This window comes from Tachysurus fulvidraco, chromosome 19 (genome assembly GCF_022655615.1).
Source record: "Tachysurus fulvidraco isolate hzauxx_2018 chromosome 19, HZAU_PFXX_2.0, whole genome shotgun sequence".
NCBI classification, from domain to species: Eukaryota; Metazoa; Chordata; class Actinopteri; order Siluriformes; family Bagridae; genus Tachysurus; species Tachysurus fulvidraco.
In genome coordinates this window covers 15,943,775-15,955,783 of record NC_062536.1, presented here as the reverse complement: position 1 = coordinate 15,955,783, position 12,009 = coordinate 15,943,775, and the positions used below count along the sequence as shown (strand labels likewise).

The window sequence follows — 12,009 nt, the reverse complement described above, 5'->3', positions numbered from 1 at the left end:
CGACAGTGGGGAGGACAAGATGATATGAAGAGGAAACCCTGAGAGGAACCAGACTCAGAAGTGAATCACATTTTCATTTGGGTTACACTGGACAGGAAATAATGTAAATGTAAATAATCTAATTTCTACAACAGTTTGTAGTTGAGGACAATCATAGCTTGAACTGAACAAAAGTCCTCACCCTAAGAACACCATCGGCACAGTGAAGCATGGTGGTGGTATCATGATGTATGGGTGTGTTTTTAATGACCAGGTTCCAGCATACTACTGTAGGTCAAAAATGAACATTCTAATAGGACAATTTCCCTAAACATACTCTCAAAGCTCCACTGAACCATCCCGTCTATACTTCACTGAACCAAAGTCTATACTTCAAAATGGTACACAATAATAAAAAAGTACAAGTAAACACAAGAACAACATAGAAATGACTAATAGTTTAATACAAAAGTAATCATTTGATATGTACAGGATTTAATACTTCATGTTCATGGATCGGCTCATGGTTTTCTACACGAGGCTGCAAATTGATGGTGTACAAAGCTGTTCAGCTCCAGGTGATCCAGGCAGCATACTCTGAAATAAAACATACCATACATGATAAGACATTACATACAGCAAACACTGACAAATGCCTCAAAATTCTCAGAATGATGGATGCACAGTAAACAAAACAAAAAGGGTCTCATTTTATTAAAGCAGCAGATAAAGTCATATACAACTAGCCTGTGTAAGGTATAAAGTGAGTGTCCCTGATTTTTATTTTATTTTGAATCTTTAGCCACCAAATTAAAATAGTTTGCAGTTTAACCAGGTAACTAGCTTAGATAGCTAGCATCACCATTTGCTAGCCTGTAAACATAATGTTAGTTAGAAAGATGAGTAACTTTAGCAATGTTATAGGTGTCTGAGAAAAAAATGAGGTATGTAGGAGGAAGATTATTTTTTTACACAACACCTGACTAGCCAGCTAATCTAGCTAGATAACTTCTGTTTATATCCTAGCACAATAAAAAACAAAACTTTAAGGACCTCATAGTGCATTGCTCAGATTCATTTGTCATCTATTTTAAAAGCTTTAAAGTATTCCATGGTTCCCATACTTAATTTTCTTTCTTATGAGGTTTAGAATGTAGGATTAGGATGGATGCTGCTTTATAAATGGAATAAACTAAAATAAACCAACCTCACATTAAAAAAAAATCCTTACATTTTAGGTGTAACTTTCATCTTAAATGCTAATGCTTATCTTAATGATGGTTTTCTGTCTTACGCTCAGTTTTGGTGGCCATGGTCCTAAACATAGGCATTCAACACATGAAGTCTATATGAAATGTTTTCAAATATGATACATCCATTTTGGCCTTCTGAATTTTCCTCACATTGAACTGGAACCTGAAAAGGTCAAGAAAAGAAACAAAACTGAAGTCTGGTGTATAGGCCATATTTAATAATAGAGTATCTATTCATATACAGAAACAAAACTATCAGTAAAGATAGTGTACTTCTTACAATTGACTTTTCGTAATAAATGTTTTTCGTATAAACTATGTTTATCATAAAAGATGGCTTTCTGCATTACCTTCGGTGCTACATGGTTTTGCCGTGGTTCATGACACACTGATTGTTGATGGCCATCCTCCTCCGCGTAGGTATCCGACAGAGCTATTCGGTATGATCTGCTCTCAAATACAACAAACCCATTTTGGCCTTTTGGATTTTCCTCGCATTGAATAGGAACCTGAATAAACAATAAACAATCTTTATTCACACACGTGTCTAGTCAAATCCAATAAACAGCCTTAGAATGACAAAAGATACTGTATTTATTGTGCAGCAAATGCATAGTAGTGAAAAATATTGTTCTCAAACTAGATTTAGAGAAAACCTTTTTGCAAGGTTGTGTCTGATAAATACAGGAATCTGACAAAAAGTAAAAAAAAATGCTGCAGTTTTAGGGAATAAAAAAATTCAAATTTACAGTTACATATTGAACATTTTTACAATTTAACATTTACATTAAATGATGTTACCATTAAATGCTTATGTAACAGACTTAATCTGTAAGTTGGAGTACATTGCATTTTGATGTTATACTGAGTGCATTTGCACTGTGATCTGTGTGCAATACATTTTCCCCTCAGGGCTCGCACAGGTATGCAGTGTGTTCTGGGAGTTCGGTGTGGCGCACCACATTGCCGCCATGAAGAATAATTAAGAGTTCATGACCAAACTATGAGCCTCCGTTTCTTATTTTAATACATTTCAGTTTAGGCAAACCCAATTTTAAACACTCGGTTACACTTACTTTTCTTTACGTTAAACAAATCCTTATATTTTAGGTGTAACTTTCACCTTTAATGCTAAGCTTATCTTAATAATGGTTTTCTGTCTTACCCTCAGAGCTGAGTTTCGGTGGCCATGGTTCAAAACATAGGCATCCAACACAGGAAGTCTATATGAAATGTTTTCAAATATGATACATCCATTTTGGCCTTCTGGGTTTTCCTTACATTGAACTGGAACCTGAAAAGGTCAAGAAAAGAAACAAAACTGAAGTCTGAATAAACAATAAACAATCTTTATTCACACACGTGTTTAGTCAAATCCAATAAACACCCTTAGAATCACAAAAGATACTGTATTTATTGAGCAGCAAATGCATAGTAGTGAAAAATATTGTTCTCAAACTAGATTTAGAGAAAACCCTTTTGCAAGGTTGTGTCTGATAAATACAGGAATCTGACAAAAAGTAAAATGCTCTGGGTAGGGTGAATGTACAGAAGCAAAGGATGGTAGCAGTTTTATTGAATACATTTTTTTTCATTTACAGTTACATATTGAACAGTTTTACAATTTAACATTTACATTAAACGTTACCATTAAATGCTAAGGTAAGTGCATTTCTAATTAGAAACCAGTATATGGCAATACTATAACATAAAGATCTTATTATTAACAACCTACAGTACACAATAGGCCACGTGTAGAAAAAGATGGCAACCTCGGTACATGCTTCCAATGCTCAATGTCACAAAATCTTCTATTTTTTTCTACTTTAATTTTTCTGTCAGCCTCAGAGTATTCACAACTAACTAAACACAACTGAAAAGAGTTAACAACATACACGTGGGTTTGTGTTGAACTGTAACTAGCACACCTAGCTTCTTGATGACTCACATTGTTTGTAACGTTAACGGCCTGAAAAACATTCATATAAAATGGCTTTTTTACACATGGAAAGTCATTCTTCACATAGAATTAATAAAAAACCCTGGCTTCCCAAGTTAAATCGTGTAGGTAATCCTCGTTAGGCTGTTAAAATCTTTAACCTTAAACTTAATAATAAGTTTATAAGTTTTAATAATAATACACAAGATGACAGAGACGAGTCTGTTGAAATAATTAGCCAGAAGAGATTAACAACACCAGATAAAACACCAAAAATATTGAGTCAAATGTAATAGCCCAGGAATTAAAAACAAATATGCGTGTATTCCATCATTAATTATTCATATTTTAGCACAATATATTACTCTGGCTTCTTAGGCATAGGTTAACACTGTAACCTAACTAGCATAAAGGCTAAGCTAAGCTAAGCTTAAAATAGCTTTCTGTACTGTATATATAGTCCTCTTTTTGAATTTTAGGTTAAAACCATTACAAGTCAAAATGCACTCGAATTTAATATAATTTACTCAAACGTATTATTGTATGAATATATAAACACACCATATTGCCTTGAGAAAATCTTGTCACTCAGGCTGTAACGGGTAGCTGTATGAAGATTCTATGAGATCTTGAACACGTCACAAACTTTCTACAATCACGTCATAGATTTCTTTTAATTTTTACTGGTATCATGTAACAAGGTAAGTAGGGATGACTTCTAAGAGTTTAATTGATGAGTTTCATTTTGACTATACATATAAAGTATATTAATAAATAAAATTAAAAAATTCAATTCAATTCTATTTGTATAGCGCTTTTAACAATGGACATTGTCTTAAAAACTTTTAAGTACACTTATTTGTATTTATCGCTATTTTATATAAAATCATAAAGCTGCCAAAATAATCTTGCATTATTATTATTATTAAAATTTAAACCAACACTAAAGACATAACGTGTGTAAATACCTGAAGGTCTATTTTTCAAATAACGTCTGATTAAATTTGTCACTTTACCTTGAAATCTTTTTTCGAACCTTGTACAGTTGATCCTGGACTGAAACAGAGAAAATTTTATCTATATCCGTGTCGTTAAACAAATAATCCATTGTTATAATTAGTCCAGATACAAGAAACAAAATGTTTTTCTCGAACAGACAAAATGATTCATAAAGGAAAATCTGTGTGATATAAAGAACATCACAACACAAGTACATGCAAACTGTACACAAATACATCCTGATTCCAGTTTACATGTCAGGCTGGTTTTAGGTGTGGCCTAAAAACATACATTGGAATTATGTGATCTATTGTGTCATATCAAACTGAACAGCAAGACAAATCTTAAATTCAGTATATTGCACAACACAATTACAACTGGTATATATATATTAGTTAGTTAGTTAGTTAGTTAGTTAGTTAGTTGGTTAAGGTTAAATGCAACAAGTTTGATTCTAGGCTTCTACATTTCCATATTTTGACTGTTTACAAAAATTAGAAAGAAACGAAGCCCACACACACGTGTCATGATTAAACATAACTTCTTAACACCAAGGTCTCTCATTCAGAATCACAGTTGAGCCATAATTTGTCTATTTTATTTTTAAATTCAGTGATCATTCTGTTCATTCTGTTTCTCTTGTATCCAAAGCTGTTTGTCTACATGATGTTGTGCCTGCTTTGTTCCAGGAAGAGTGGAAATGTACTCAGGTCACATGACCCTTTTGTTTAATTATAAAGGTAAAAATCCACTCAGTTCATGCTGAATGTGTAACCAGTAATACCAGAAGGATCTGTGTATGTGAAAATTTGATTTAATTTGATCTATACAAAACTTTTAGCTTGTCTTAGACAATTAATTTGTTTTTCATTGTATAACTTCTATGGGCTCTTTTGTATAGACTGATAGTTTCAAGTCAATTTCAGTTACAGGTTGCCTTCAGGTATAAGTATTCACTACCTGAATCTTTCTATATTTTCTAGTGTTACAACCTGGAACTGAAATCTTTTTTTACTAAAGAAATGACCTTGTGCTACAGTGTAAAGCAGTGAGTGTACAGCTCGTATAACAGTGTAAATTTGCTGTCCCATCAAAATAACTCAGCACACAGCCATTAATGTCTAAACCGCTGGCCACAAAACTGAGTACACCCCTAAGTGAAAATGTCCAAATTGGGGCAAATTAGCATGATCAACCAAAGAAGTTAAGTGCATGTGATCAGCATCATATCCAGAGGTTGTGATTGGAAAATAGACTTATGAATGCTGCAGAGGTTGAAGGGGTTGGGGGTCAGCCTGTCAGTGCTCAGAGTATACGCAAAATTGGTCTGCATGGCTGTCGTCCCAGAAGGAAGCGTCTTCTAAATATGATGCACAAGAAGGCCCGCAAGCAGTTTGCTGAAGACAAGCAGACTAAGGACATGGTTATAACTAAGGTTACTGGAACCATGTCCTGTGGTCTGATGAGACCAAGATAAAATTATTTGGTTCAGAAGGTGTCAAGCGTGTGTGGTGGCAACCAGATGATGAGTACAAAGACAAGTGTGTCTTGCCTACAGTCAGCCATGGTGGTGGGAGTGTCATAGTCTGGGGCTGCATGTGTGCTGCCAGCACTGGGGAGCTACAGTTCATTGAGGAAACCACGAATTCCAACATGTACTGTGTAAAGGTGATAGACTGACTAAGCATGTCTCCAGACCTAAACCCTATTGAGCATCTGTGGGGCATCTTCAAACAGAAGGTGGAGGAGCACAAGTTCTCTAACCTCCACCAGCTCCATGATGTCATCGTGGAGGACTGGAAGAGGATTCCAGTGTCATTTCTTCAGTGTTATAACATGAAAAGATATAATAAAATATTTACAAAAATGTGAGGGGTGTACTCTGTGAGATATGGTGTGTGGGTGTATGTATAGAAATAATTTATACTATATACTGTATTATATTGATTAACACTAATAAACCAAGTTCTAAAAAGAATAAGACACAAAGTGCTAACAGAATTGTTTCTATTACTCATGTTTGATTCATTTTCAGTTGAACTGATGATATTTTACTACAGATATTTCTACCCTCTCAGGTGCTAAAGACTTTCTACACCTGCACCAATGAGAGCGTCCTGACAGGTAGTATCACTTCCTGGTACAGGAATAGCACCATGCAGGACAGCCAAGCCCTCCAGAGTGTGGTGCGGTCAGCTGAACTTACCATCCACACCGAGCTCCCTGACCTGCAGGACATCTACAGCACGCTGTGCCGGACCAGAGCCAGGAAGATTGTAAAAGATCTCAGCCATCCCAATGGACTCTTTTCTTTGTTGCGGTCAGGGAAATGCTTCCACTCCCTGAAAGCAAACACAGAGAGAATGAGGAGAAGCTTCTTCCCACAGGCCATTCGGAGTTTAAACAGGAAACACCCAGGATCTAGTACTAGACCTCTCTCTCTATCTACACTATTTTTACACACACCTTTTTTGCACTGACACTTTAACTCTGGACTTGCACAGCACAATGCCACTTTATTCACTATATACACTATTTACACACCTTACTGCACATGGACACTTTAAGGACAATCCCTAAAATCCATACACATTTATGTATATTTATGTATATACATTATTTTTCCACTTTATTTTTCATATTTTATATAGTTTTCATATTGTTTATACTTTTTTATTTATCTCTCTCATTTTGGTTTTGGTTGATTTTTTTTTATCCTAAATTGCATTCCTTTTTTTATGCTTATATACCGGACAGTTGCAAAAAGCATTTCACCACATCGTACCCTGTATATATGTGTATGTGACAAATAAAATTTGATTTGATATTTTAAGGCAAATATGGTTGATAAAAGTTCACTGAATGATTCATTAAACACATTCATGTTTCTTTATCTGTACCTACTGATGTGTGGCATAAACTACAATCACTTCTCTGTGTAACATGTTTTACTAGAGGCCAAAAGGTTTTGGGAAGTTATTTGCGAATTTCTTTGCCATGCCACACTACACATAGGTTACTGACTCACTACAGTTTTCTAAGTATTTCTGTTTCTAGGTGGCCTACCGTCTACTGGGCTTAGTAGCCGAGTTGTATACCGTGTTGAACCTTAAGCTAAAAGCTTTAGTTGTGATTTTTTTATATCCCTGTACCAGTGTTATAAAGTACAGATGTAAACTGCCTAGCAGGGATGGCAAACCCATGCACTTTCCCATTACACCAGCAGCTAAACATGGAGTCATACTACTCTACATACAGAAACCCAACAGCATCCTGACTAATGTTTTAACTACCACCACCCCCCTTGCAATTACACTACTCACCAGCAGCTAAACATGGAGTCATGATACTCTACATACAGAAACCCAACAGCATCCTGACTAATGCCTTAAACAGTAATGTTTTGTAAGTGATTAAGATTCTTCTCCTCACTTTTACAGTTCTTCATAACCTTGCTCCACCACACCTCTCAGATTTTATACAGCTCTACGCTCAAGAAGCACTTGATCTTAGGCTATGCTTATATCTCCTTAAATGTTTAATGTTAGATGTGTTTTTTTTATATAGTTTATTGTTTACGTTTCTCGTTTATTATTTATTACTTGTTTGAATTTGTATGGTGACCTTGAGTGACTTTAAGGCAACTATAAATAAAATATAATTATTGTTGTATAGTAAGATGTCATCAAAAGTTGTTCTATTACTTTACAATTTCAGTTGATTTGTGACGAGAATAAATGTTCAAAATTTCCTAAAACAGCTTAGAGAAAAATTGTTTATTTGTGGCTAAACAGTACCAGAATTTTCTAGTCTGACACATTTATCATATCTACAGAACCTCTGTGAAGGTCTTTCTCTCATACACACATCCACATATATTGGGGCTGAACTGTCCAGGCTGAGTAAACATCCTCAGCACTTCCACCTCATCCATGTCCATCACTCAGCGTGCAAGCTGAGAACTATGCTCTCTTTCAGGTCCATGTTTACAGGAATGCACAAGTCTTCAGAGTGAGAGTCCCAGACTGTCTGTGTGTATAATGTAAAGAAGCGGTTTCCATCAGGAGATGTTTCGAGTCATTCTCCCTCTTTTTCCAGCATTTCAATGTTAGCCTTTCTCTTTCGGTTGCCAGGTAGTTTAAGTGTTTCTGTATTGATCTCTTCATCTGAGCTCTCAGAGGAGGAGGAGGAGGACTCCTCTTCCTTGCTACTGTCTGAACCCTCAAGCTCCACCACAGCAACATCCTTTTTAACGAACACACAAAGCATGATTAACAAGATACATACATCAGTGTGTCAATAACAAAGCTAGATTAGGAGGAAGGTGACCAGGTCTTACCATCTCAATGACTTTCTCTGCTTCCTCAACACTCTCAATGTCGAAGTGACCGACGGGAAGATTCTCCATCTGCTGCCTTAATGTCTCATTAGCCAGAGCCATCTGAGGCAGGAAATGCTGGAGTCTGTCTAGAACTGACATACAAATTAAAAGGTAACATTATTAAACAAAGAACAATGTATACTCATGTCTTGTTGCTCTGCTCCATCACACCTCCAGACTGGAACACAAGATTAGAGACTGTAGAAAGAACAAAATCCTCACCGCTGCTTCTCGGAACCTTTTCTGTCTGCAGTGACGACACGCTCTTGGATTTCAGTAACAGCTTATCATGAATTCCTGCAATTAAAAGAAACATAGGATAATAACCTTTAGTTATAATAATAATAATAATAATAATAATAATAATAATAATAATAAGGGTTAGGGAAAGAAGATTAATCCGTTTTTTTTTTAATACTTTATTATAATGATTATTATTAGAAGCATCATTCTGGTGAACACTTGTGATGTAACACTTGTGATCTGACTGCATGTCTGATCAAATTTTGGATTTAAAACCAGTTAATAACAACAACACAATTCATGAGTCACATTGTTCATAGTTACAAACAGCCAAGTGTCATTTTTAACCCATCAGGACCATTATTAATTGAACAGGATTATTTATTTATTTATTTATTCAGAGACCTTTTTTTTAACTAAATAATGCATATTAGATAATAATAATTATACAAAAACATTCACCGCTAAACCAAAAGATGAACAATTCGCTCTGTTTTGTAAATAAATCCAGCTACCTTGTCCGTTCCCGCAAACCAGCAGATCCCGAGAGGTATTTTTAGTACTGTTACTTTTCTTGTGCTCCATCTTCAACATGTGCGATGTGTTTACCCGAACGACTTCCGGGTGAAGAGTTAAGAAAAAAATGGCCTTTAAATACGTGAATAACACTGAGTGCCCTCTAGTGGTAAGATGTGTGAATAACGTTGGGCGCCCTCTAGCGGTGATCTTTATGAACAACATCACTCTACGCTCTCTAGCGGCGAGCTGTACGAATAACACGATGCGCTCTCTAGTGTGTGCTATATAAATAACACGATGCGCCCTCTAGCGGTGAGTTATATAAATAACATAGTGTGTCCTCTTGTGGTGAGCTATATGAATAACACGCTGTGCCCTCTAGCGGTGATCTTTATGAACAACACCACTCTACGCTCTCTAGCGGCGAGCTGTACGAATAACACGATGCGCTTTCTAGTGGTGAGCTATATAAATAACACGATGCGCCCTCTAGCGGTGAGTTATATAAATAACATAGTGTGTCTTCTTGTGGTGAGCTATATGAATAACACGCTGTGCCCTCTAGCGGTGAGCTATACGAATAACATAATGCGCCGGCTAGCGGTGAGTTGTATGAATAACACATAATACTAAAGAAACACAAAGAAATAATGCATTCATTATACGTTAAAGACACAAAAAAAGCTAAAAAAATATAAATGAGTAAATCACCAAATGCAATATAATATAATATAATATAATTATTAGATTCTCAGCACATGTTACAGTTTATGTAGTGTCTCTAAGCTTATTCTTGTGTTCTCATGGGTTTGAATGCTTCTCACCTCTGTCTAAAACATGCAGGTGGCAGATTAGCTGTGCTAGAGATCGATCGACCGACCCATGGACATATTACACAAGATAAGGGTGCATGGTGTCCTGCAGTAGACTGGTGCCAAATTCAAGCTGTGGGTTTAGTGTTGAGGGAATAAGCTCCAGATCTACCCTGTGCAGGTTAAAGCAGTTACTGAAAATAAAAGAGTAATCTCCTTGTTTACTGTCATGTATGAATTTTTTTAATGATGTTTCTGATTTGAATATAGTAAATAAATTATTGAGCTGTGGGATATTGTTAGCCCTAAATGGATTTATGTAATTGTAAAAGATGAGGTGACATCATGAATAGTTTAGAGAACTATTCCTTTTATTAGTTTAATGGAGTAAGGTTTAAAACGACAAGAAGCACAAATTGTTTAGGTGCATCTGGGAAGCATAAATAGACTTTGTGTAGCTTGTGAACTAACAGTAATCTCCTTAGTTTTGGCAAGTCTTGAGAGAAAGAGAGTCTGCAGAGCACCATTCACTGTACCTCTTCTGAAGTTGAAGCTGGAGTCAAGTTCAGGTAGTTTAAAATTTAGAAAAATTAACATGGAAAAATTAAACAGTACCAAACTTAAAGAGAGAAACAACAGCTGGAGCGTTTGTACTCTGGAAGTTCAGGATGAAGTTATCATGTTAGATAAGAAAAAGAAAAGGATAGTGCTTGGAAGCAGTGGTTTGTGGGGTTAATCGAATGTTCTTTGTGAGCATCTCATAACTCATCTTCATGGCTGATTGCAATAAACCTCATCTCTGTGTTCATTCAGCATGAAGAATTGCTTATTTCTTATTTCTTTTTCTAGATCAGTGTGCTCATTTGAATGAGCGAGTCTGGCCAATGCTGTAATTGAGTCAGAAAGATTAATTTTTAGATCATCTCTTTTATTATATTTTTATAACCACAGTGCATAAGGCTTGTAGTCTCTTACATTAAATGAGCCTAAGTACATTATGTCAGGGGAGCAGTAAGATACAAAGAGCTCTAAGTACACAGTGGTCACAGTGGTTTCTTTGGTATTCAGCACATTAACCTGCCATTCGATTTCAAATTCTTTTAAAATACTTGTCACCTGTGTATTCAGTATTTTTTGTCTGTTCTGTGGAGGTGACCGGTCAGACTACTGTCTGATGTCAAGCCATGGTTTGTTTACATGTACTTCAGTAGTAGAAGTTTTCCAGAAATGTTGCATGTCCTGAAATTCTAGTAAATCAGGTGATTGATATTTGTTATGCTAAGAACTTTTTTTTAGCACTTCTCTAACACAGTAGACATTGTAATATTATCTTATTTTGGAATCTTGTATTTGAATCTGTATTCATGGAATTAAAGTAGTTAAAAGAATGAAAACGTCTCTCTCTCTCTCTCTCTCTCTCTCACACACACACACACACACACACACACACACACACACACACACACACACACACACACACACACACACACACACACACACACACACACACACACACACACACACACACACACACTTTCTATTTAACATTTATGTTAAGAGTCTCCCATTTTATATCATTCAGAGGTAACGCTGTAATTTGAGGTCTTTGGACAAAGGATTTTTCTCCTTTTGGCTTTTTTTGTTACATAACAATTATGTAATTCAAGACATAATATAAAAGGAGAGTGAATGAGAAGGACTGGAGCTATAATATGAGCAAAAACTGGAACTAATTTATTTCGCAACATTCACAATAAATCTGCTTTGTGTTGACCACATGACACCTCCTGAGGATGATTATTACCCCATAACAGCACACATTCTTGCATTTTGCATTTTATCTTGTAAAGCTGATTATTTCATTGGAAATAACACTGGATGTCT

The 12,009-nt window shown here is 35.8% G+C and overlaps 1 protein-coding gene and 1 long non-coding RNA gene across 4 annotated transcripts; both read right to left on the bottom strand.

The window, feature by feature from the left end:
- Nucleotides 1-424: 424 nt before the first annotated feature.
- Nucleotides 425-6,631, bottom strand: LOC125139508. 2 transcript variants are annotated; one of them, XR_007138538.1, is made up of 6 exons: nt 6,377-6,631; nt 4,188-4,227; nt 2,398-2,526; nt 1,583-1,741; nt 1,274-1,395; nt 425-576 (listed from the first exon to the last, which is right to left on the bottom strand). It is a non-coding gene; the product is annotated as an uncharacterized LOC125139508 (long non-coding RNA). The 2 variants fall into 2 exon arrangements; XR_007138537.1 differs by lacking the exon at nt 6,377-6,631 and having other exon boundaries at nt 4,188-6,354.
- A 1,300-nt stretch (nt 6,632-7,931) lies between these two features.
- On the bottom strand, nt 7,932-9,465 carry nopchap1 (NOP protein chaperone 1). Of its 2 annotated transcripts, none has more exons than XM_027151217.2 (4): nt 9,310-9,465; nt 8,774-8,848; nt 8,510-8,637; nt 7,932-8,415 (listed from the first exon to the last, which is right to left on the bottom strand). In XM_027151217.2, exons 1-4 carry the CDS (start codon nt 9,386-9,388, stop codon nt 8,248-8,250), a joined length of 450 nt encoding a protein of 149 aa, XP_027007018.2. In that variant the 5' UTR covers nt 9,389-9,465; the 3' UTR covers nt 7,932-8,247. The 2 variants fall into 2 exon arrangements, with proteins under 2 accessions (XP_027007018.2, XP_027007017.2); XM_027151216.2 differs by having other exon boundaries at nt 8,510-8,643; nt 9,310-9,464.
- Between the last annotated feature and the right edge of the window lie 2,544 nt (nt 9,466-12,009).